The sequence below is a fragment of the Procambarus clarkii genome, chromosome 33 (assembly GCF_040958095.1).
Source record: "Procambarus clarkii isolate CNS0578487 chromosome 33, FALCON_Pclarkii_2.0, whole genome shotgun sequence".
Taxonomy (NCBI): domain Eukaryota; kingdom Metazoa; phylum Arthropoda; class Malacostraca; order Decapoda; family Cambaridae; genus Procambarus; species Procambarus clarkii.
In genome coordinates, this window is record NC_091182.1 from 12,220,800 (window position 1) to 12,248,195 (window position 27,396).

Below are 27,396 nucleotides of genomic sequence, written 5' to 3' on the forward strand. Positions count from 1 at the left end.
GCTGGAGGGGGAGGACTATCAGATGCTGGAGCAGGAGGTGGACTATCAGATGCTTGAGGAGGAGGAGGACTATCAGATGCTGGAGGGGGAGAAGGACTATCAGATGCTGGAGGGGGAGGAGGACTATCAGATGCTGGAGCAGGAGGTGGACTATCAGATGCTGGAGGGGGAGGAGGATTATCAGATGCTGGAGCAGGAGGTGGACTATCAGAAGCTGGAGGGGAGGAGGACTATCAGATGCTGGAGCAGGAGGTGGACTATCAGATGCTGGAGGGGAGTAGGACTATCAGATGCTGGAGGAGGAGGAGGAGGACTATCAGATGCTGGAGGGAGGAGGATTATCAGATGCTGGAGGAGGAGGAGGACTATCAGATGCTGGAGGAGGAGGAGGACTATCAGATGCTGGAGGGGGAGGAGGACTATCAGATGCTGGAGGGGGAGGAGGACTATCAGATGCTGGAGGAGGAGGAGGAGGACTATCAGATGCTGGAGGGAGGAGGATTATCAGATGCTGATGGAGGAGGAGGACTATCAGATGCTGGAGGAGGAGGAGGACTATCAGATGCTGTAGGAAGGGGAGGACAAACAGATGCTGGAAGGGGAGGAGGACTATCAGTTGCTGGAGGGGGAGGAGGACTATCAGATGCTGGAGGGGGAGGAGGACTATCAGATGCTGGGGGAGGAGGAGGACTATCAGGTGCTGGAGGGGGAGGACTATCAGTTGCTGGAGGGGGAGGACAATCAGATGCTGGAGGGGGCGGAGGACTATCAGATGCTGAAGGGGGAGGAGGACTATCAGATGCTGGAGGAGGAGGACTATCAGATGCTGGAGGGGGAGGAGGACTATCAGATACTGAAGGAAGGAGGAGGACTATCAGATGCTGGAGGGGGGAGGACTATCAGATGCTGGAGGGGGAGAAGGACTATCAGATGCTGGAGGGGGAGGAGGACTAACAGATGCTGGAGGAGGAGGAGGACTATCAGATGCTGGAGGAAGAGAAGGACTATCAGATGCTGGAGGGGGAGGAGGACTATCAGATGCTGGAGGAAGAGAGGGACTATCAGATGCTGGAGGTAGTAGGAGGACTATGAGATGCTGGTGGAGGAGGAGGGCTATCAGATGCTGGAGGGGGAGAAGGACTATCAGATGCTGGAGGGGGAGGAGGACTATCAGATGCTGGAGGGTGGAGGAGGACTATCAGATGCTGGAGGATCAGGAGGAGGACTATCAGATGCTGGAGGAGGAGGAGGACTATCAGATGCTGGAGGGGGAGGAGGACTATCAGATGCTGGAGGAGGAGGAGGAGGACTATCAGATGCTGGAGGGAGGAGGATTATCAGATGCTGGAAGAGGAGGAGGACTATCAGATGCTGGAGGGTGAATAGGAGGAGGACTATCAGATGCTGGAGGGGGAGGAGGACAATCAGATGCTGGAGGAGGAGGAGGACTATCAGATGCTGGAGGAAGAGAAGGACTATCAGATGCTGGAGGGGGAGGAGGACTATCAGATGCTGGAGGAAGAGAGGGACTATCAGATGCTGGAGGTAGTAGGAGGACTATGAGATGCTTGAAGGAGTAGGAGGACTATCAGATGCTGGAGGGGGAGGAGGACTATCAGATGCTGGAGGGTGAAGGAGGACTATCAGATGCTGGAGGGTGAGGAGGACTATCAGATGCTGGAGGGGGAGGAGGACTATCAGATGCTGGAGGGGGAGGAGGACTATCAGATGCTGGAGGAGGAGGAGGAGGACTATCAGATGCTGGAGGGAGGAGGATTATCAGATGCTGGAGGAGGAGGAGGACTATCAGATGCTGGAGGGTGAATAGGAGAAGGACTATCAGATGCTGGAGGGGGAGGAGGACTATCAGATACTGAAGGGAGGAGGAGGACTATCAGATGCTGGAGGGGGAGGACTATCAGATGCTGGAGCAGGAGGTGGACTATCAGATGCTGGAGGAGGAGGAGGACTATCAGATGCTGGAGGGGGAGGAGGATTATCAGATGCTGGAGCAGGAGGTGGACTATCAGAAGCTGGAGGGGGAGGAGGACTATCAGATGCTGGAGCAGGAGGTGGACTATCAGATGCTGGAGGGGGAGGAGGACTATCAGATGCTGGAGGAGGAGGAGGAGGAGGACTATCAGATGCTGGAGGGAGGAGGATTATCAGATGCTGGAGGAGGAGGAGGACTATCAGATGCTGGAGGAGGAGGAGGACTATCAGATGCTGGAGGGGGAGGAGGACTATCAGATGCTGGAGGGGGAGGAGGACTATCAGATGCTGGAGGAGGAGGAGGAGGACTATCAGATGCTGGAGGGAGGAGGATTATCAGATGCTGATGGAGGAGGAGGACTATCAGATGCTGGAGGAGGAGGAGGACTATCAGATGCTGTAGGAAGGGGAGGACAAACAGATGCTGGAGGGGGAAGAGGACTATCAGTTGCTGGAAGGGGAGGAAGACTATCAGATGCTGGAGGGGGAGGAGGACTATCAGATGCTGGGGGAGGAGGAGGACTATCAGGTGCTGGAGGGGGAGGACTATCAGTTGCTGGAGGGGGAGGACAATCAGATGCTGGAGGGGGCGGAGGACTATCAGATGCTGAAGGGGGAGGAGGACTATCAGATGCTGGAGGAGGAGGACTATCAGATGCTGGAGGGGGAGGAGGACTATCAGATACTGAAGGAAGGAGGAGGACTATCAGATGCTGGAGGGGGGGAGGACTATCAGATGCTGGAGGGGGAGAAGGACTATCAGATGCTGGAGGGGGAGGAGGACTATCAGATGCTGGAGGAGGAGGAGGACTATCAGATGCTGGAGGAAGAGAAGGACTATCAGATGCTGGAGGGGGAGGGGGAGGAGGACTATCAGATGCTGGAGGAAGAGAGGGACTATCAGATGCTGGAGGTAGTAGGAGGACTATGAGATGCTGGTGGAGGAGGAGGGCTATCAGATGCTGGAGGGGGAGAAAGACTATCAGATGCTGGAGGGGGTGGAGGACTATCAGATGCTGGAGGGTGGAGGAGGACTATCAGATGCTGGAGGATCAGGAGGAAGACTATCAGATGCTGGAGGAGGAGGAGGACTATCAGATGCTGGAGGGGGAGGAGGACTATCAGATGCTGGAGGAGGAGGAGGAGGACTATCAGATGCTGGAGGGAGGAGGATTATCAGATGCTGGAAGAGGAGGAGGACTATCAGATGCTGGAGGGTGGAGGAGGATTATCAGATGCTGGAGGGGGAGGAGGACTATCAGATACTGAAGGGAGGAGGAGGACTATCAGATGCTGGAGGGGGAGGACTATCAGATGCTGGAGCAGGAGGTGGACTATCAGATGCTGGAGGAGGAGGAGGACTATCAGATGCTGGAGGGGGAGAAGGACTATCAGATGCTGGAGGGGGAGGAGGACTATCAGATGCTGGAGCAGGAGGTGGACTGTCAGATGCTGGAGGGGGAGGAGGATTATCAGATGCTGGAGCAGGAGGTGGACTATCAGATACTGGAGGGGGAGGAGGACTATCAGATGCTGGAGGGGGAATAGGAGGAGGACTATCAGATGCTGGAGGGAGGAGTAGGACTATCAGATGCTGGAGGAGGAGGAGGACTATCAGATGCTGGAGGGGGAGGATGACAATCAGATTCTGGAGGGAGAGGAGAACTATCAGATGCTGGAAGGAGGAGGAGGACTATCAGATGCTGGAGGGGGAGGAGGACTATCAGATGCTGGAGGGAGGAGGAGGACAATCAGATGCTGGAGGGGGAGGAGGACTATCAGATACTGAAGGGAGGAGGAGGACTATCAGATGCTGGAGGGGGGAGGACTATCAGATTCTGGAGGGGGAGAAGGACTAGCAGATGCTGGAGGGGGAGGAGGACTATCAGATGCTGGAGGAGGAGAAGAACTATCAGATGCTGGAGAGGGAGGAGTACTATCAGATGCTGGAGGAGGAGGAGGACTATCAGATGCTGGAGGGGGAGGAGGATTATCAGATGCTGGAGCAGGAGGAGGACTATCAGATGCTGGAGGAGGAGGAGGACAATCAGATGCTGGAGGAGGAGGAGGAGGACAATCAGATGCTGGAGGGGGAGGACTATCAGATGTTGGAGGGGGAGGAGGACTATCAGATGCTGGATGGGGGGGGGAGGAGGACTATCAGATGCTGGAGGGGGAGGAGTACTATCAGATGCTGGAGGGGGAGGAGGAATATCAGATGCTTGAGGAGGAGAGGGACTATCAGATGCTGGAAGGGAAGAAGGACTATCAGATGCTGGAGGAGGAGGAGGACTATCAGATGCTGGAGGGGAAGGAGGACTATCAGATGCTGGAGGGGGAGGAGGAGGACTCTCAGATGCTGGAAGGGAAGGCGGACTATCAGACGCTGGAGGAGGAGGAGGAGGACTATCAGATGCTGGAGGAAGGAGGAGGACTATCAGATGCTGGAAGGGAATGAGGACTATCAGATGCTGGAGGAGGAGGAGGAGGACTATCAGATGCTGTAGGAAGGGGAGGACAAACAGATGCTGGAGGGGGAGGAGGACTATCAGATGCTGGTGGAGGAGGAGGAGGACTATCAGATGCTGTAGGTAGGAGGAGGACTATCAGATGCTGGAGGAGGAGGAGGACTATCAGATGCTGGAGAAGGTGGACTATCAGTTGCTGGAGGGGGAGGACAATCAGATGCTGGAGGGGGAGGAGAATTATCAGATGCTGGAGGGGGAGGAGGACTATCAGATGCTGGAGGGGGAGGAGGACTATCAGATGCTGGAGGAGGAGGACTATCAGATGCTGGAGGGGGAGGAGGACTATCAGATGCTGGAGTGGGAGGAGGACTATCAGATGCTGGAGGGAGGAGGAGGACTATCAGATGCTGGAGAAGGAGGAGGACTATCAGATGCTGGAGGGGGAGGACTATCAGATTCTTGAGGGGGAGGAGGACTATCAGATGATGGAGGAGGAGGAGGACTATCAGATGCTGGAGGGGGGGGAGGACTATCAGATGCTGGAGGGGAGGAGGACTATCAGATGCTGGAGGGGGAGGACTATCAGATTCTTGAGGGGGAGGAGGACTATCAGATGATGGAGGAGGATGAGGACTATCAGATGCTGGAGGGGGGGGAGGACTATCAGATGCTGGAGGGGAGGAGGACTATCAGATGCTGGAGGGGGAGGAAGACTATCAGATGCTGGAGGAGGAGGACTATCAGATGCTGGCGGGGGAGGAGGACTATCAGATACTGGAGGAGGAGGTGGACTATCAGATGCTGGAGGGGGAGGAGGACTATCAGATGCTGGAGGGGAAGGAGGACTATCAGATGCTGGAGGGAGGAGGAATATCTGATGCTGGAGGATCAGGAGGAGGACTATCAGATGCTGGAGGAGGAGGAGGACTATCAGATGCTGGAGGAGGAGGAGGACTATCAGATGCTGGAGGAAGAGATGGACTATCAGATGCTGGAGGGGGAGGAGGACTATCAGATGCTGGAGGGGGAGAAGGACTATCAGATGCTGGAGGGGGAGGAGGACTATCAGATGCTGGAGGGAGAGAAGGACTATCAGATGCTGGAGGATCAGGAGGAGGACTATCAGATGCTGGAGGAGGAGGAGGACTATCAGATGCTGGAGGAGGAGGAGGAGGACTATCAGATGCTGGAGGAAGAGAAGGACTATCAGATGCTGGAGGGAGTAGGAGGACTATCAGATGATGGAAGGAGTAGGAGGACTATCAGATGCTGGAGGGGGAGGAGGACTATCAGATGCTGGAGGGGGAGGAGGACTATCAGATGCTGGAGGAGGAGGAGGACTATCAGATGCTGGAGGGGGAATAGGAGGAGGACTATCAGATGCTGGAGGGAGGAGGAGGAGGACTATCAGATGCTGGAGGAGGAGGAGGACTATCAGATGCTGGAGGGGGAGGATGACAATCAGATTCTGGAGGGAGAGGAGGACTATCAGATTCTGGAGGGAGGAGGAGGACTATCAGATGCTGGAGGGGGACGAGGACTATCAGATGCTGGAGGGAGGAGGAGGACTTTCAGATGCTGGAGGGGGAGGAGGACTATCGGATACTGAAGGGAGGAGGAGGACTATCAGATGCTGGAGGGGGGAGGACTATCAGATGCTGGAGGGGGACAAGGACTAGCAGATGCTGGAGGAGGAGATGAACTATCAGATGCTGGAGGGGGAGGAGGACTATCAGATGCTGGAGGGGGAGGAGGATTATCAGATGCTGGAGCAGGAGGAGGACTATCAGATGCAGGAGGAGGAGGAGGACAATCAGATGCTGGAGGAGGAGGAGGAGGACAATCAGATGCTGGAGGGGGAGGAGAACTATCAGATGCTGGAGGAGGAGTAGGACTATCAGATGCTGGAGGGGGAGGAGAACTATCAGATGCTGGAGGAGGAGGAGGACTATCAGATGCTGGAGGGAGGAGGACTATCAGATGCTGGAGGATCAGGAGGAGGACTATCATATGCTGGAGGGAGGAGGACTATCAGATGCTGGAGGATCAGGAGGAGGACTATCAGATGCTGGAGGGAGGAGGAGGACTATCAGATGCTGGAGGAGGAGGAGGACTATCAGATGCTGGAGGAGGACTATCACAATAACGGTCACACTAACACAAAGAGTGGTGGTGGTGGTGGTGGTGGCGGGGGGGGGGGGGGGATGGTTACAGGCTCGACACCACTCCAGTTCACTCCAATTAAAATTAGCTCTTATAACACAAGGCAATAAAGTTTAATTGGCCAATAGAGTAAGATAACTTACCTTTACTGCCTAGTTCATACAGTCAATACTTCTTATTCACTTCCAGCTAAAGCTATCTTTAATTAAGATCCATTTTTAGTAATGCAGAACATATTACCGGCATGTTCAACACTATTCTTGTTCCCGTGTACCCGTATTCTGTCCAGCATCTACGGTTTGATGGAATAGGCCAACAAGTTTGAGTTGTGTAACATACATTTTGTTGTTTATAGAAAAATGATCTCGAATTTCAGATATAATTTCAGCACACTATAGAAACAAGGGTTGTATTTTCCTAATTAGGTTACACTTCCTCCCACTTACAGAACACAGTCAGTGACAGTCAGAGAGTCTGACAGATAGATAGAGATATTCCAATAACTCTTATCCCTCTCATTTACTCAAGAGCATATCCACACGTTCTCTGTACCAAATAATATCACCTTGGTATGAGAGATAACGTCATTCTCTAGAACAAAACTTTCCTCGCTTACAAAACACTCTCTCACATTCTCTAAACAAACCTTTCCCTTGCTCACAAAACACTCACAGTCTCTAAAACAAAACTTTCCCTCACTCACACAACTTTTGAAGAACTTTTTGTAACTATGAGGGCCATAGGTCATATAATGACGTAATGGACAATTAGATAATGGAATTTGGTAGTATTCACTTTATAGAGGCCGGAAAAATAAAGCTAAAACCCAAGCTTAAACATTCCTAGGCATACGCATATATCATACTATATGTACCAGAATTAACCAACCAAGAAAGGTTCAGTGCTCCTTACCGCACCATATATATTCCCATCTTAATTTATTCTATAAACTAATCACCTAACCTAATCCTTGAATACTACATCATATTTAACTCTTAATGCATTTGAAAGTCTAGTCGTTATATATACAACATCCAATCCCCTACACGAACAGTTTATCACATTCTTAATAAAAATGGTTCATTAAACACTACTATGCTATGTTTTCTCTTAGGAAGGTGTAATCTCACCATACTATCTTAGTCTATTCAGAATCCTCTCCGAGGCCTAACTTATTTCCTCCTGATACTCTATATTTGCTCCAAAAATCATAAAATTTCATGTTTTGCGGTAATCCAAACCCCTATCGTATCCTATATCCAATTAGTAAAACTAAAGTTTCCCTATTAGTTACTAACTTAGCTTGTTTCTCCTTCCTACATTTCTCCATTAATTTAGAGGAGGAGCAGCAATATTTATTGTGTAGTCTAAACATTACATCCCGCCCTTAACCTATTCCTTCCCTTCAAAACAAATAAAGGTTTGTCAACACAGACAGTCTTAAAAGTAAACATATTTTTTATCCGAATTATACTTGTACCTATATTCCCCACTTACCCTAAAGCTTACCCTAATCTATGCTACACAATACTTTAACTAATAAATTACAGGACGTTTGTGATATTCTGCCAGATAATTTTCTTAGCAAAGCGTTATCTCGTTTCAATCATTTGTGGAATATTAAGGCAGCATTAATTGCTAGTAACATTGATTTAGAACTGGGTACGAGTAAATGTGAAGGATTTTATAATTTGTAACATTTTACCAGTAAATTATTAACGTAATAGAATTGGATATGACGTAAAAGTTTAAAAATGCATATCAAAGCATACTTTGGTCTCTTCTTTTTACAACTTCACTTTATATAGATAACGTCTCTCTTCTCTTTATTTAAACTTCACATGGCAGGTTCTTGATGACCTCTATAAAAGAGACCATTTCCCAATCTTTGTCACCTCTTTTCATCCTCCCCTCTCCTTCCCTAGGTGGCAGTTTGCCAAGGCTGACTGGAACCTTACGTGCTACTCGTTCTAATCTCTCTGATCTGCGCTCTGGGAGAAATAATGGTGATAATGGATAATGATAAAGGCTCATGTAAAAGTCATGTTAAATTCATATAAATGGAGGCTTCCCCGAGCCTCCTTTTACATGACACCGTTTTCGACGCTTCCCTTCGCTCTGTTCCTCGCGTTACCTTCCAGGGCTCGCAGAAGTGAATTCCCTGGTGGAATGCAGACTATGCTTGGGCTGTCTACTGTAAGCGTGCAGCCTGGAAGAAACATCGACGCCATCGGACGTCCGGTTCTTTTATTTTGTTTCGGAAGACAAGTGCGGGGGCCCGTAGAGCCATCCACTTGGCTTATGGTGAGAGTTGGAGATCTTTTGTCTCCACCATTACAACTAACACTCCTCTGCCCCTGATCTGGAAGAAAACCCACAAGATATCAGGTAAATTTGGTCCAGATGTCTCATCAGTCCTTTACCTCCGTGGTTCTATTGTGGCGGATCCGGTGTCGGTCGCGACCGAACTAGGTTCTCACTTTTCGACTGTTAGCTCCGGTTGTCAGTTCCCTCCTTCTTTCCTTACTCTTCAGCCTCTTCTTGAATCTTGTACCTTAGATTGTTGTACTTATCTTAAGCATCCCTATAACGATCATTTCTATCTCTCAGAACTCCAGTCTACCCTGGCCCTCTGCAGTTCTACACCGGCGGGCTCAGATGATATTCATTATGAGTTGCTTCGCCATCTCCCTCCATGCACGTTACAGTATTTACTGAGTGCTTATAACCATGCCTTGGAGTCGTCGTAAGTCCCTGAGGACTGGCTTGAGCCAGTTGTTCCTCCAATTCTAAAACCTGGTTCTCTAGGGTCATCCCTAAAGACTTCCGCCTGATTGCTTTAATGAGTAGCGTCTGCAAACCCTCTAAACTTATGATCAACATCCGTCTGATGTGGTTCGTGGAACACTATCACCACCTCTCCCCTTCTCAAATTGGCTTTCACAAGTGTCGCGGCACGAGTGATATCCTCGTGAACTTTGAGATCTATATTTGTACTTCCTTTGCAGCGAAGATCTCTGTTATTGCTGATTTTTTTTACCTGAAAAACGCATTTGACACCACCTGGAGATACTATATTCTGTCTCAACTCCGTTCCTTTGGCCTTCGTGGTAATCTCCCTCTCTTCCTCCAAAGCTTTCTCTCAAATCTGATCTTTAGAGTAAGGCTTGGTACCACTCTCTCTGCCTCTTTTCAGCAATACGAAGGTGTACCCCAAGGCAGTGCTCTAAGCACTTCTCTTTTCCTGGTTGCCCTCAATGGTCTTCTTTCCTCCCTCCCCTCTGGCCTTTTCTCAGCTCTCTATGTCGAAGATCTTACCCTTTGCTGCCAAGGTGATGATTCGCCTTTCCTCCAACGGCGGCTTCAACTTGCGGTTGATGCCGTGTCGCCCTGGGCTACCAATCAAGGCTTCAAGTTCTTTCCAGCTTAGACTTGTGCTATGACTTTCACTCGAATTAGGTCGTTCTTCGACCCTCTTTGTCGCTTTATGGTAATCCTCTTTTGTATAAGGATTTTGCTAAACATTTGGGTTATTCTTTGACACTCGTTTGTCTTGGTCGCCCCATATCTCTTACCTCCGATTTGAATGCTCTAAGGCCCTTAACTTACTTAGGGTCTTGTTCCATTCTTCCTGGGGAGCGGATAGGCGCACGCTCCTCTCTTTACATTCCTCTCTCGTGCTGTCTAAACTCGATTAAGGTTGTCCTGCTTACTCGCCTGCCTCTCCTTCAACTCTTTGTCGTCTTGATGCTCTTCACCATACTGCGTTACGCCTCAGCTTTGGTGTCATTCGTTCGACTCCTACCCAGAGCCTGAATGTTGAAACCGGCATCCTGTCTCTACAGGGTCACCGTGATCGCCACTGTCTTCATTATTTTGCGCGGTCCCTACAACACCCTTATTCTCGCTTATGTTGTACTTTGACCATTACCCTCCTGTGGGCCCTGTTCCCTTTCACCACCTCCCTCTTTCTGTATGTTGTCTCTCATGCAAGGTTCTCTCTCGATTGGTGTTACCAATATTTCTCCTCGTGTCGTTACGTCCTTGCCCCCGTGGAGGGTCCCTCTTCATACGTTTTGTAGAACCTTGACCCGCATGATTAAAGCTTTTTCCCTTCCTACAGTTCTGAAACGCCATTTCTTTACTCACGTTTCTTCACACTCCCACTCCATCTCCTTCTTCACAGATGGCTCTAAGTCTGCCAGAGGTGTAGGCTACTCCGTTGTATTTCCTGACTGCACCTATATGTGTCGCCTGCCTCTGGAGACTAGCATCTTCACGGCAGAACTTTATGCAATTTTGTATGCACTTCGTCAACTGCTTTCTCGCTGTTCATCTCCTTATGTTGTTGTAGTTGACTCTCGCAGTGCCCTTGTGGCTCTGGGGTCCTTTAATGCTGTCCATCCTGTGGTCGTCGAAATTAAACATTGTCTGTTTCTTATCTTCAGGAGATTTAAGACAGTTGAGTTTTGCTGAGTTACCAGCCATATTGATGTGTTCTTAAATGATCATGTAGATGCTTCCGCCAAGGAAGCATCCGCACTTGTCCCATCTCCCGTAAAGGTGTTCCTTATTACGACCTCTACCCAGTTATTCATTCCTCAATCCGTGCCCGTTGGCAGGATCACTAGTCTTCTGTTACTGGTAACAAGCTGCGTGCTCTTAAGGTATCTCGTATTGTATCCCCATGTGTCCTCATACCACTGTTACCTAACCGGCGGTGAGAAACGGCCCTAGCAAGGTTACGTATTGGGCACACCCATGTAACTCACCAGCACTTAATACAGCGCCTCCCTGCTCCTTATTATCCAAACTGCATTGTCCCTCTTATGGTCGTGCACATCCTTGTTGAATGTCCTGACTTCCAGGACGTGAGTGTGTATTGCTTCCCGACTGTCCCTGCAGTCACCTGTCACTTGCGGTTACCTGTCCCTCGATAGAATCCTTGGTGAATCAGATACCTTTGATGTTGTTCGTCTTATGGATTTTTTGTTCTCGTATTGTCATTCTTAGTAATATTTAGCGCCTTTTGAAAATCCCGCACGTTTGATGGTGCTATATAGCCTTCCCAGCTTGGTGCCTGTTTTTGATTATTACTTACTTTTAGGAGTGACTTCAGAACTCGACTGTTTACCCAGTCCGCAATAAATATCCTGACTACAGAACTCGATCATTTACCCACACTAAAACGGACCCTTTTGTATGGGTGATACGGAACTCGACCATTTGCCAAAACCAAAATGGTTGAGTTCTGTAGTCATTCCTCTAACTACTGTCATAATTTTCTTTTTGTTGTAGATAAATACAAGAAGTCCACATTCCAGTGAAACAATGTTTATAGTTAATCTACCAGTTATAACAAATAAATAAATACAGGGAGCTCTACTTATTTCGTCGGAGGGTTATTGTGAACCTGAGGTCGCCAGCACCAGCTCATCCCTGGCTCCTCTCACCACGAAAAATCAAAACAAGGATACTCCTGATACATAATACACATATATGTAAAGACAATAACAAAAACTGAAACAGACCTGACCCTAACCGACCTAGGCCTAAATAATCTTTATCATCATTTAGTACATATATGTGCTATACTAGAACTAGGAAAAGTTAAGTCTTTTTGTTATCTTCTTCATGGGGCCCTCTACACAATTTTTCAAACAAATGTAGACTTTTTATGGGTAAAACGGTCTACATCTTCCTACATTCTGTACATGATCCTCATAGTTACAAACTTTAAGGAAGACAGGTTACTTTGTTAACAATAAACTTGCTAACGTCGGATAATATATTTTAATAGAAGCCGTGCTGTTTAGGATTTTGGAATGTTCAGCTTAATACTTTTAACTATTTTGTTGTAATGAAATGATTGAAAACATTGCAACCGAATGCACAACAGCTCAATTGTCTCTGAACTCCTTCCCTCATTACTAGCACTAAACAGCTAAAACTTAAATTGTAATGTGCTTGTTTTTTTAAATTCGACATATATATATATATATATGAGTACTTAATAATGTAAAAAAATGTCAAGTTGTTGTGAATCCCCCCTTACACATTAAGCTGGAACTGCTGATATAAGTCAAGCCAAATACAAATAATTGTGAACAAAATAAAATATATCTATCCTATAATAGGCCGAGCCATGAAAAAATTATAATATACAATATTATAAATATTTATTCTAGAAAATAAAAATTTTGGTTGATATTTAAGTACGTTAAAATATATGAATGCATCTCTGCGGTCGGGCCCCTGCTTGGAGGAGAATGAGTCGGACAGTAGAAGATTTTCCTGCTCTGTGTTCAGCAGGCTGTTCTATGTTCAGCAGTCAACAGGCTGCTCTATGTTCAACAGTCAGCAGGCTGCGCTATGTTCAACAGTCAGTAGTCAGCAGGCTGCTTTATGTTCAGCAGACTGCTCTGTATTCCGCAGTCAGCAGGTTGCTCTGTGTTCAGCAGTCAGCAGGCTGCTCTGTGTTCAGCAGTCAGCATGCTGCTCTGTGTTCAGCAGGCTGCTCTATGTTCAGCAGGCTGCTCTATGTTCAGCAGGCTCCTCTATGTTCAGCAGTCAGCAGGCTGTTCTGTGTTCAGCAGTCAATAGGCTGCTCTATGTTCAGCAGTCAGCAGGCTGCTCTATGTTCAGCAGTCAGCAGGCTGCTCTATGTTCAGCAGTCAGCAGGCTGCTCTGTGTTCAGCAGTCAGCAGGCTGCTCTATGTTCAGCAGGCTGCTCTATGTTCAGCAGGCTGCTCTATGTTCAGCAGGCTGCTCTATGTTCAGCAGGCTGCTCTATGTTCAGCAGGCTGCTCTATGTTCAGCAGGCTGCTCTATGTTCAGCAGGCTGCTCTATGTTCAGCAGGCTGCTCTATGTTCAGCAGGCTGCTCTATGTTCAGCAGGCTGCTCTATGTTCAGCAGGCTGCTCTATGTTCAGCAGGCTGCTCTATGTTCAGCAGGCTGCTCTATGTTCAGCGGTCAGCAGGCTGCTCTATGTTCAGCAGGCTGCTCTATGTTCAGCAGGCTGCTCTATGTTCAGCAGGCTGCTCTATGTTCAGCAGTCAGCAGGCTGCTCTATGTTCAGCAGTCAGCAGGCTGCTCTGTGTTCAGCAGTCAGCAGGCTGCTCTATGTTCAGCAGGCTGCTCTATGTTCAGCAGTCAGCAGGCTGCTCTATGTTCAGCAGTCAGCAAGTTGCTCTATGTTCAGCAGGCTGCTCTATGTTCAGCAGTCAGCAGGCTGCTCTATGTTCAGCAGTCAGCAGGTTGCTCTATGTTCAGCAGGCTGCTCTATGTTCAGCAGTCAGCAGGTTGCTCTATGTTCAACAGGCTGCTCTATGTTCAGCAGTCAGCAGGTTGCTCTATGTTTAGCAGGCTGTTCTATGTTCAGCAGTCAGCAGGTTGCTCTATGTTCAGCAGTCAGCAGGTTGCTCTATGTTCAGCAGGCTGCTTTATGTTCAGCAGTCAGCAGGTTGCTCTATGTTCAGCAGTCAGCAGGCTGCTCTATGCTCAGCAGGCTGCTCTGTGTTCAGCAGTCAGCAGGCTGCTCTATGTTCAGCAGTCAGCAGGCTGCTCTGTGTTCAGCAGTCAGCAGGCTGCTCTATGTTCAGCAGTCAGCAGGCTGCTCTATGTTCAGCAGGCTGCTCTATGTTCAGCAGGCTGCTCTATGTTCAGCAGGCTGCTCTATGTTCAGCAGGCTGCTCTATGTTCAGCAGGCTGCTCTATGTTCAGCAGGCTGCTCTATGTTCAGCAGGCTGCTCTATGTTCAGCAGGCTGCTCTATGTTCAGCAGGCTGCTCTATGTTCAGCAGTCAGCAGGCTGCTCTATGTTCAGCAGTCAGCAGGCTGCTCTGTGTTCAGCAGTCAGCAGGCTGCTCTATGTTCAGCAGGCTGCTCTATGTTCAGCAGTCAGCAGACTGCTCTATGTTCAGCAGTCAGCAAGTTGCTCTATGTTCAGCAGGCTGCTCTATGTTCAGCAGTCAGCAGGCTGCTCTATGTTCAGCAGTCAGCAGGCTGCTCTATGTTCAGCAGTCAGCAGGCTGCTCTATGTTCAGCAGTCAGCAGGCTGCTCACGGTTCAGCAGGCTGCTCTATGTTCAGCAGTTAGCAGGCTGCTCTATGTTCAGCAGTCAGCAGGCTGCTCTATGTTCAGCAGTCAGCAGGCTGCTCTATGTTCAGCAGTCAGCAGGCTGCTCAAGGTTCAGCAGGCTGCTCTATGTTCAGCAGTCAGCAGGGTGCTCTATGTTCAGCAGTCTGCAGGCTGCTCTATGTTCAGCAGTCAGCAGGCTGCTTTATGTTCAGCAGTCAGCAGGCGGCTCTATGCTCAGCAGTCAGCAGGCTGCTCTGTGTTCAGCAGTCAGCAGGCTGCTCTATGTTCAGCAGTCAGCAGGCTGCTCTTTGTTCAGCAGTCAGCAGGCTGCTCTATGTTCAGCAGTCAGCAGGCTGCTCAACCTGTCAGAAGCATCACGGGGAACATTCTTGCTCAGCCTTTAAGAAATATAACACGGAGAATGGTGCATATAAGAGGTTTATCTAGTCTCTTAATAACTCGCTTGATATATTTACTTTTGTTACCATGAGAATGTTACAATTGCCTATTTATATGAGTAAAATATTAAATTTTAACTTATTTTCCTAACTCTTGTCAGGTGTCGACGGCAGACGTGGTATTGATACACTTACGGAGTGTGGCAAGTAGAGAGAAGGTGCTGGTGGACCTAGGTCCACGCGACCCTTCTCAGCCCTGGGTTATGTTTGAGCCAGAAACACATTTACAGTCTAACGTCCTCTTCCATACGAATTATGAGTTGCTAGACGGGTTCTTCAACCGCACGATGCACCACCGGAGAGACTCAGACATCCTAGTGCTCCATGGGTTTATTGTGGGGCGTGGCCGGGACGCTTCCTTCCTGCCTCCATCTTGGCGTCAAGATCCTGTACTGTTTCCTAACAAAACCAGGAGGAAACTGGCCGTGGCGTTCGTTTCCAACTGTAAGGACAACAGTGGAAGGTTACAATATATCCGAACTTTGAAGAAATACGCCCGGGTTGATGTGTATGGCAGATGCGGCGACCATAAGTGTGGAAGTTCTCGATATGCTGAGCACGCATACAAACCTGCAACGGATCCCTGCATGAGGATGGCTGGCGATAGTTACCTGTTTTATTTGGCGTTTGAAAACGCCTTATGTACGGACTATGTAACGGAGAAGCTGTACAAACTTCTTTACTATCCACTAATTCCTGTGGTGCTTGGGGCGGCCAACTACAGCGCCCTCATGCCTCCTGGCTCCTATATCAACGCCCTGCACTACACACCCCAACAACTGGCTTACAAAATGAAATACCTCGCCGATCACCCTCAGGTAGGCTCAAAGGTGCATTGGAAATGTCTGCCGCTCGTGGCCAAAACACAATTTTGTGCCCTCTCTTTTCCCTCGAATAATCAAACCAACGCACCTCCTATACTCTTAACGTTCTAACCTTACATAGCAACCCCTTTCTAACTTGGAACAATGTATGACCATTATCAGGGTGTCCTAATTTTTATCAGAGACCCTCGATAAAAATATTAATAAACACACAAATGCTTACTACTAACACCACCACACATGGAACACACACTACCAGACACACACCACCACACACTACTCAGCTACCAGATAAGGGTCTAGTAGCTGAGTGGACAGCGCGCAGGACTCGTAATTCTGTGGCCTGGGTTCGATTCCCGGACCAGGCAGAGACAAATGGGCAAAGTTTCTCTCATCTTAAATGCCCATGTTACCTAGCAGTAAATAGGTACCTGGGAGCTAGACAGTTGTTACGGAGCTGCTTCCTGGGTGTGTGTGTGGGGGGGAAAAAAAAGTAGTTAGTTAGTAGTTAGCAACAGTTGATTGACAGTTGAGAGGCGGGCCGCAAGAGCAAAGCTCAACCCCCGCAAGCACAACTATGTGAATACTCACTGGAGAGTCACCCTTTAGTGATCTAAACTATGGAGAAAGAGGCTCACCGTCATACTGTTTGGGGAATCGGCTCAGCCTATTATCACGAGTACACACCCCACGGAGCCGACAAAACTTACCTTCTCTCTCCTTGCTTTGGGATGACCTCTTTCTAGTTCCCCTTTATGATATTATTCCTGCTGTCGACCAGCCACAGTTATTTCTCTCTCTCTCTCTCTCTCTCTCTCTCTCTCTCTCTCTCTCTCTCTCTCTCTCTCTCTCTCTCTCTCTCTCTCTCTCTCTCTCTCTCTCATTCTTGAAATTCTCACTAGGACAAATGCAAAACAAGTTGTCTACAGACAAACATTTATTAGAATAATATAAAGAATGAAAAATACCAGCATAGTATCATCAGGTCCAACAAACTAGCTTCACGCCTATATAATATCAGTGTTCCACCAAGTAAACTATGCGAGGCTGCTACTTAATCTTCGCCCGCATCCTCCTGCCTCCTCGACGTCAGGGTTAGGCAACTTGCATATAAATTAACTGAAACAAGAAAATATTAACGCTCTCACCTTACACTGCGCCATTCATAACATGAATTCATGAACTCCCTCAAACAATAATTATTTCCATATAATTCTATGTATTGGGTCCTGAGGCCCACCACTAGTACTATCCATCAATGGGTCCTCAAATTAAGTGTGAACTTCTACAGTCTCTTCAATATTATTGCTGCGTCTAACAATGACCAAACACGTCCACCAAGTACCACTGCTACTTGAAGTTCCACCATATACCTGAAGATCCTCTACATAGGCTTCACCATACACGTAGTTCTCCTATACCATTGAAGTTCCACTATACACTTGAAAATGCACCATATGAACTTCACCAGATACGAACCTCACTAGACTTGAAGCTCATACCCAAAGTTCCTCATACACGAACTTTACCATACACAAACCCGGCAATTCTATTACCATATAATAATTACATGTTCTGCTATCAAACACAAATAATATTCATAAACTAAATTTCATCCTACAATGTCCAACTGCCGCATCTGCACTAAAAGTGCACTCCCCCACAATGGACGAGTCCACCAAGTTAATCTTCTACCGCCTGGGGCTTCCTCCCCTCAGTCGTACACTGCACTCGTCTGAGTGATCATATGTCGCTCCCGCCTCCATAATATCAAATCATCGCAAACTCCTCACATTGTCTCATTATTTTCATAAACTCTCTAACCTACATTCACAAACGTCCTATAAAATCGCTGGGCACATGATCTAACTATAACAAGCTCTACATGACAGAATATTGGTCTCATACCACAAAAGGATGTCGTGACAACACCTGTCCAACGACGCCCGAATATGGTGCTCTTCCCGGTCGTCCATAAATTTCTCTTGGACGTGCAATTATCGGCACCTGCCCGTTTTGACTTGAGCGTGAGAAGTCATGTAACAGGTGCCACACAGGAACACCTGCCCAATATATCCACTTAAAATATTTACACACAGTTGGGTCCTGAAAGACACGACCACTCAATAAGCTTCAGGTCGCCCCTATATCATTACCATAATAACTGAGAATACATTACACATCGTCCTCCAACAGCTTCTTCATACGCTGTTTACATAGTCTCTCACCAATTCTTCATCATGAGCTACAAAACTTCCTTCTTCATTAGGAAGCAAAAACATATGTCCGTCTCCGTCGACTCTCACGACTCGTCCATCCAGCGGTTGACCCCAAAGACACATTCATTAATGTTAACATGCTGTTCATTCAAAATAGGAATTTTCTCAAAGATAAATTAATATTGTTATATACTAGCATACTGTGCATATTTAGGCATTGGTTAAGTTAGGTGTTTAGGTTCCGTTGGTGATTATTTGTATTTGTAGTACGTGGGTGAAGCATTAATAGCGTTGTGGTTCAAACAAAATTCGTCAGTGAAGCACTTGTTCCAGAAGTGTTTGAACAAAATCAGTTGTGACTTGTGTAAACCGTTTTTCATTCATAAATAGGGGGTTTGGCAGGTACATGGAATCACTTTTCGGTCTTTGTTTGGAGGACGGGCTGGTATTTGTAGTACTTGAGTGAAGCATTTACAGCGTTATGGTTCAAACAAAAGTCGTCAGCGAAACACATGTTCTGGATGTGTTCGGACGTCACCAGTTGTCATGTCGTGTGTAAACCGTTTTTCATTCATAAACAGGGGGTTTGGCAGGTTCATGGAATGCATTTTGGCCTTGGTTTATGATTACAAGCAGGTTTATGAATAACAAATATTTTACACAAGATTTACAACTGATGACATTAAAAATTTTCTCGAGCAATGCATCGCTCACATCCTCTGTTCAAATCGAACCTCTCAGGGCCTCATTCACATTCTGTAAATACAAATAATTGCATTATTTATTTTCGTTTTCAGAAATCATTTTCATCAAATGATTGACTATAGAGGAAAACTCGACCCTCAATTGTAAAGACAAACTTGCATAAACAACAAGCCGAATGAATCAGAACAACCCATCCTCGACTCAAGTCCATTACATTCAGCGGTCAACCCCACAGACGCATTCATATATTTTAACATGCTATTCATTCAAAACGGGAAATTTCTCAAGTATAAATTAATATTATAATATATTAGCATATTGTGCATATATAGGCATAGGATAGGTTAGGTTAGGTGTTTAGGTTCTGTTGGCGATTATTTGTATTTGTAGTACGTGGGTGAAGCATTTATAGCGTTATGATTCGAACAAAATTCGTCAGTGAAGCACTTGTTCTGGATATGTTCGAACGTCAGCAGTTGTGAGTCGTGTGTAAACCGCTTTTCATTCATAAACAGGGGGTTTGGCGGGTGGATGGAATCACTTTTGGATCTTTATTTGGAGGACGGGCTGATCAGAAAGACTCATTTCTTGGAAAGTTTCGAACCTTAGACTGTCAGGAGTTTATAACCCACTTACAAGTCGAGAACTCTGACCACATGACCACACAGACTATTCGAAAGTATTGGATACTCTTTAGTGGTAACCTTCTTTTGCTGAAACTGACAACATTATTCGGAGGACCTATAACGGTTCCTCGACCTAGAAATGGCTTCTTAAACTTTTGCTGGGATCAACTGCACTACGGACCAAATCAATCTCTTAAATCTGGGAATAAACTGTCACGTTATCTCCAGACCAAGTGAGATGGCCCGGAAAGTGAAGTTGGAGATCCTATTGGACGACATATTCGACCTCGAGTAGCAAAAGAAGGTTATCACTAAAGACACATTGCAAGCTGAACTTATTGCGGAGGGAGGAAAGATTCGAGGTTACTACAGGACAACCAAAGTAGGGTAAATGGAGACAATGGCCATGTGCCACACCTGGGCAGGTGAGCCAATTAGGCCCCTGCAGAGGTGTTGCACACGTATGTAGTCTCGGGGGGGGGGGGGCGGGGGCCCCATGGGTGTGCGTGCGTCGTCGCGCAGGATGTTTATGAGATGCGGTGGGTGGCTGGGCATGCCAGGTCATTGTAATGGGGGGGGGGGGGGGGTTGTGAGTTGTTGGGGGGTAAAAGTGCAAGTATAGGAACAGGTGAGCAAGAGTAGTAGTTTTAAGATGAAAGTGTGTGAGTATGTAACATAAAGTTAACCATGTGGAGATATATAGTTAAATAATGTATATAGGAAATTGAAGGATATGTTGAGGGCGAAGAGGGGGAGGCCCTCTCATGGGGGGGGGGCATACCCAGGAGATCGAGTTTTATTTTAGGTGTATGGTTAGGGAAGGTCGTGTGAAGCAGGTGAGGGGGGGGAAGATAGGAGGAGAGGGAAAGGGAGTGAAGAGGACCACCCAGGAACCTTGGCTGGGAGTGGTAGTGCGCCTCACACTTTCGTGTTTATTAAACAATATGTCTGTTGTATGTAGGAAAGGCTAGATGTCAGAGTGAAGTGTGTATATTTTACCAAAAACGTATAATTTTCTCACCATAGTCTCCACTGCTGCGGTCGCCTCAGCCTCTGGTCCAAAGCCTTCAACACTGGGTCTAAGAGGAGTCATTAATTTCGTGTCAAACATGAGTGTGTTCTCAGTGGGATATCCCGCCGGTAAATGAGCTGTAATCGAAGCACCCATAATATTTTTGTAAACAAAGAAGGTCCCCCTCACCTCACCCTCCCCTTCCCTCCCCTACCCTTCAGCCTAGACTGGAATGGAGTGCCACATACTTACCACATGGCCCATGTCACACCGCATAGGGCATGAGGCACACCACATACCACATTGGTGAGAGAGTGAGTGTTCAGGCGGCCTACCCCTTTGATAGCAGTCGTGTGACTGAGGTAAATGTGTGGGAGGGGGGGGGGTGAGCATAATGTCGACAATAGCCCCCACCATAACCCCTCGTGTGCTCCCTCCAGCACCTTACCATTGAGTAGAATAATAATATTAATAATAATAAGTTAAGAGCACACACATTCTGTTTATTTGCATTAGTTTAAAAAAAAGGGGATGTCGAGTAGGCAGTTTCATATTTATGTTTTAGTTAGGTTTTTTCAGAGTAAAGAAGGTGGTGTGTGTATCCGTCCCTCTCGCCACCTCAGCTTTCATAGTTCCCTGTCAGCCCACCTTATCAGTCACAAGGGATCTCCTCTTCTGAGGTACGGGAGTTCATCACCAGGTGTGTGGAGGTGGCGAGACGAGGGTCTTGCGTGTTTACATCAGGAAAGTGGCAGCTCCCGGCTACCCGCTACCCTTACACTTAGCATGCTCTGTTTACTTGTCAACCCTCAGGTTTTGGCACTAACATGCATGAATCTGTATTCAGAACAAATAAGTAGTTAAGGGTATAAACCCATTTTATATAAATTTTTGAGACATTTACAACGACAATAATAATAATATTTTTAAATGTGCAAACATCATTCTTTCTAAAAATAACTTTTAAGAGTAACGAGCCTCATCGTATACCAGTCGTCAATCTTCTTATAACAAATCAAATCAATGCTAGTGTGTGTTATACACTTCGTAACGTAACGGGGTCATCATGCAAACATCGTTCTATTACTGTGTGACTGTTTAGACCTTGTAATACTCAATGTAACGTAACGCGGAAAATAATCTTTCTGCTGATGTAAAGTGTGTCTACCTAACATAATGTAACGTAACGTGAGCAGCATGCAAACATCCTTCTTTCCCAATAACAGGTTAAGAGTGGCATCAACACAGTCGTAAGGCCGTCTTCATTCTTCTTATCACAAATCAAAATCTATGTTTGTGTGTGTTTTCACCTCGTAACGTAGCATGACCAGCATGCAAACATTATTCATTCTATTACTATGTGACTGTTTTAGACCTTGTAACTCAAAATGACACATAATGTGGAAAATATGCCTTCTGCTAATGTAAAGCGTGTCTTACTAACGTAACGTAACGTGACTAACATGCAAACATACTTCTTTCCCAATAACAGGTTAAGATTAGCATCAACATCAGTCGTAAGGCAGTCTTCATTCTTCTTATAACAAATCAAATCAAATAAATTCTAGTGTGTGTTTTCACCTCGTAACGTAACGGGACCAACATGCAAACATCGTTCGTTCGTTCGTTCTATTACTGTGGGACTGTTTTAGACCTTGTAATACACAATGTAACATAATGGGGAAAATCATAGACTTAATATTATATTTAAATTTAGCTTGTTCATTATCACTGAGTACAAGCCATTTATTTGGTTGTAGTTCAAGGCACACTCTAAGGTTTACATTATCCAAAAATGTATTCAGTAACCGATGTAACATCCAACATTAGTTTGAAGCAGGTATTTACATTGCTTCTCTCCAGCTGAGACATTAGTGTAATAGTCAGCTTCAATTTGTTAGGATCAACATGATTTAAAAAAAAAAACTTTAGTTTAGTCAGTTTATCACTGTGCGTATATCAGCTTTATGTTCAACCAGAATGAGAATAAGGATTTGGGTTCTGCCACTATTTGGTCAGGTCAACCTTGAGGCATTTAGTGCTGTGTGTCATTGTCAGCTCGTTAACGACCCACGTCCGGACATCCACTCCTTCTCGCGAGATGACAGCTCGCCTTACAAGCCGCAACCCCTCATTAGGTCAGCAAAAAAAAGAAAAGAAAAAAAAGGGACTATTGTTATCATTGCCGGACAATGAAAACAGAATATTCACCACTCTTAATACTTTATTCAATAACTGTTAAACATATTGTTGGTAAATATTTTTATTTTATTGAAGTAGAACAAACATTACTGAATCATAAAGGAGATAATATTCCATGTATGGCAAAACTCACCTAACAACACATCACGATGTTTACACTCTCACGCGTGTGTTCGCGCTCTAGACAACACTAGCTGCGTGAGAAGAACTTATGAGCGTTTCCATCATCTTAGTGGTAGAGTAAATTAATCAGATATTTAGCGTTCTTTAATTAGCTTCTACCATCAAGCTTATTTTAAGTTTTTTTCCATTTTTAAAAGTTAGTAGTAATAATAATAATAATACGATCATCAAGTCCGTATATGTTCTCTCTTAGACAGACAGTTTCAGACCATCTGACCTTGAAACCGATGATGATGGGCAAGACAACCTTGAGGCGTTTAGCGCCTTGTGTGGCATTTGTCTCATCAGTGCCTGGCGTCAAGGCTTTGCCATCATCGTCTAATCATGGGGTTGTCTCTCCTAACCCCCCCCCCCCTCACATGTTAACAGTGACATTAAGGGGTTAGACCTACAATAACCCAATGTGGGAGGTTATGTTCGCTATATTAAAACTGAATATATACCATTCTTAATACTTTATTCGTCCAAATACCATTTTAAAGTAAATCTGTCTAGTCCATCTGTATGTTGTCTCAGTCAGTCCAGTCAGGAAGAGTTTACTGAATGTGGTAATCATTCCTTGTGGGGACATTTCCAGTTTAGTTTAAAGATTTTTATCTTTAAAGTAATAATACGATCATCAAGGTCGACTATATGTTGTCTCACTCAGCCAAGACAGTAAATGTTTACTGAATGTCGGAATAATTTCTTGTGTGCATATTTCCAGTTTAGTTTAAAGTTTTTCATCTTTAAATTATTAATACAATCATCAAGACAGACTATATGTTGTTTCAGTCAGTCAGCCAAGTCAGCAGGTGTTTACTGAATGTGGGAATCATTTCTTGTTTGTACATTTTTTAGTTTAGTTTAAAGTTTTTCATCTTAAAAGTAATAATACGATCATCAAGCCCATCGATATGCTGTCTCAGTCAGTCAGCCAAGTCAGTAGGTGTTTACCGAATGTGGGAATCATTTCTTGTGTGTACATTTCCAGTTTAGTTTAAAGTTTTTCATCTTAAAAAGAAAATAATACAATCATCAAGCCTGTATATATGTTGTCTCAGTCACTCAGCCAAGTCAGTAGGTGTTTACTGAATGTAGGAATCATTTCTTGTGTGTACATTTCCAGTTTATTTTAAAGTTTTTCATCTCTAAAGAAATAACACAATCATCAACACCGTCTATATGTGGTCTCAGTTAGTCAGCGAAGTCAGTAGGTGGTTACTGAATGTGGAATCACTTCTTGTGTGTACATTTTTTAGCTTAGTTTAACGTTTTTCATCTTAAAAAGAAAATAATACAATCATCAAGTAAGTAAGTAATTATCAAAAGAAGGCACCAAACCGGGAAGGCTATGTAGCACCATCAAATGTGCAGAATAATCAGAGGGCGCTAAATATCACCAAGGATGCCAATACAAGAACAGAAACGCATAAGACGAACGATATCAAAAGTATCGGAGTCACCAAGAATAGTATTGAGAGACAAGCGACCGCGGGGGACGGTCGGAAAACAAGAGACACGTTCGTCCCGTAAGTCAGGATATTCAACAAGGATATGCACGACTGTAAGAGGGAGAATGCAATTAGGACAATAAGGCACAGGGCGGCGCTCCATCAAGTGACCATGAGTTAAGCTGAGTATGGCCAAAACGCAACCTCGCCAAAGCCGTTTCCCATCGCTGGTTACGGTGGTAGGAGGACGGCCACGAGGACACACAACTTTTAAGAGTACGTAGTTTGTTACCAGTAACAGACGATCAACAAGCCTGCCAGCGGGTAAGGATGGAGGAATGGATAACCGGGTAAAAGTCGGAATAAGGAATACCTTTACGAGAGATGGGGCAAGAGCGGACAGCTTCCTTGGTGGCAGCATCCGCACGCTCATTTTAAGAGACACTAATATTGCTGGGAACCCAACAAAACTCAACCGACTTAAATTTATTGAGAACAAGAAACAGCCAATGTTGGATCTCGACAACTACTGCATGAACCAGATTAAAGGACCCGAGAGCCATGAGGGCACTACGAGAGTCAACAGCAACTACAAAGGAAGATTGACAACGAGAAAGCAGGAGACGAAGAGCATTGAGAATAGCATAAAGCTCCTCTGTGAAGATGCTAGTCTCCGGAGGTAAGCGACACATATAAGTGCAATCAGGAAAAACAACAGAGTAGCCAACACCATCCACAGACTTAGACCCATCGGTGAAGACGGAAACAGAGTGGGAGTGAGAAGAAAAGTGTCCAAGGAAAATGCGTTTTAGAATCGTAGGAGGGGTAAAAGCTTTAGTGATGCGGGTCAAGGATGTACAAAACTGCGGAAGGGGGGACTCTCCACGGGGGCAAAGATGGAACAACATGAGGAGAAATATTAGAAATACGAACGGAAAGAGAATCCTGTAAACGAGATAACTGGACAGAAAGAGGGAGGTGGTGAAGAGGAACAGGAACTGCAGGAGGGGTAAAAGTTAAAGCACGACAGAGGCGAGAGGAAAGATGTTCCTCTCGCCTCTGTCGTGCTTTAACTTTAACTAAGGACCACGCAAGATAGCGAAGACAGTAGCAATCACGGCGGTCCCAGAGAGATAGGAGGCCAGTGTCAGCATACAAGCTGAGGACGGGAGTCGAACGAAAGGCGCCAGAACTGAGGCGCAACCCAGTATGGTGCAAAGCATCAAGACGGCGAAGAGTAGAAGGAGAAGCAGACGACTAAGCAGGGCAACCATAATCGAGCTTAGACAGGATGAGTGCATAAAGAACTGCACACTGCAGATATTTCTACTCTAAGCATGAGACCAATAGAAAAAGGAAAAGCGGGAGCGAACTGCCAGGCTTCCATCACAAGGGTGAAAACCTGTCCACTTAGGCCGCTGGTTCTTCCTAGTTAAAAAAAGGACGTTAAAACCAATAAAGGGTAACCGACGGGTTCTCACAATGAAATATTTGTATTTGATGTGGTGCTATGACTTGGAATTCGAATTTCCCAAGAACAGCCTTCATTAAAAAAATCACATTGCAACATTTGTATAAAGCAGAACATGGGTGGAAAAGAATGGTTGAAGGGTTGACATCAAAGACCGTTTTCCATAACAAAACAATTTATTTACAAGAGACTAAACTACTACAACATCGAATTAATGTTACGTTAATGTCCATCAAATGGCACTATAACAACAGCTAAATAGAAACGACTCCGGTTCATTGCTGTGCGGCTGCATACTGAACTAACCTGAACACAGGTGTGCCCACTGACGACGCAATATTGCAAACAAATAATTCACAAGCCTAGTTTAAACCACAGTGAGTGAATCGTTACGTTAATGTCCATCCAGTGGCACTTGCAACATAGCTATTCAACAGCCCCTCGAGAAATAACAGCAGTCTCCATCTTGCTGACACTTCGGGCTGACTAAATGAACTAACTGAAAAATGTTGCCCACTGATGACACAAGCTTGCAATCAATATTGTCACGGTTTCACGGTGAACAGATACTATAATCACAATCTTATGGGTCCTCCAACCCTCCAGGCGAGATACCTACATAACTAGGCGGGTAGTCCAACACTGACTCCCCCTATCACAACCTAATGTGAACACTCTTTGCAACTCCCTGCAAGAAGTTGCAAATGTAAACAGTAAACAAAGCCAGGCAAGGTGGGATTCTGAGGCACTTATCCAGTAATCACCAAGTTACTTTACTCGTCTCCAGACGATAAACAAAAGAAATTGCCTAAATTAATTACAAAATTGATTATGTGATTAATTACGTTAATTGACTGACCACAGCAGTCAGCAACAAAGTACTTTACGTTAATCACCAACACTTGTCTCCCTCAGACAACAATATGATGGTACTCTACGTTAATCACCAACACTTGTCTCCCTCAGACAACAATATGATGGTACTCTACGTTAATCACCAACACTTGTCTCCCTCAGACAACAATATGATGGTACTCTACGTTAATCACCACTCTCATTACCTTCATTCCCCCAGTCACAGCCTCACTTGCAGAAGAACACCTAGCTCGCTCCCATGTGCGTCGACTAGGTGTGGCCCTAGGGTGTGACCAGGGCATGTTGTGGCCAAGCGTGGCCCAAGGGGGTGGCCAAGACATGTGGCCACTGTGTGGCCCTAAGGAGTGGCCACAGCGTGGCGCTAAGGAGTGGCCACAGCGTGGCGCTAAGGAGTGGCCATGGAGCATCGCGAGGTGGTCGTAGCGCCCTACCCAGGATGAGATGGCGAGCGGGGTGGTTGGAGTGGCCCACAGGAGGGTTGGCAAGGGTGTGGCCATCTCGTGGCCCCGTGTCTGGCCACGGAACGGTGCGGCGCGCACATGGGGTTGCCTCAGGCTGGCGGGCTCAGGCGTACACACCGTGGGTGGAAGATGCACTCACACCCACACCACGAGCATGGCTCGCTCGTACACCGGGTGTGATAATGGCGGGCGGCACAACATGGCGGACATGGCAAGGTGGAATT

At 46.3% G+C, this 27,396-nt stretch overlaps 2 protein-coding genes across 2 annotated transcripts; both read left to right on the plus strand.

The window, feature by feature from the left end:
* The first annotated feature begins 4,156 nt into the window (after window positions 1-4,156).
* Window positions 4,157-4,450, plus strand: LOC138370727 (AT-rich interactive domain-containing protein 3A-like). The gene has a single exon (XM_069335325.1). The coding sequence runs from the start codon at window positions 4,157-4,159 to the stop codon at window positions 4,448-4,450; it is 294 nt and encodes a 97-aa protein (XP_069191426.1).
* Window positions 4,451-4,517: 67 nt separating this feature from the next.
* LOC138370728 (4-galactosyl-N-acetylglucosaminide 3-alpha-L-fucosyltransferase FUT6-like) lies at window positions 4,518-19,024 on the plus strand. The gene is made up of 5 exons (XM_069335326.1): window positions 4,518-4,579; window positions 9,432-9,616; window positions 10,747-10,973; window positions 15,262-15,978; window positions 19,001-19,024. Exons 1-5 carry the CDS (start codon window positions 4,518-4,520, stop codon window positions 19,022-19,024), a joined length of 1,215 nt encoding a protein of 404 aa, XP_069191427.1.
* Window positions 19,025-27,396: the final 8,372 nt, after the last annotated feature.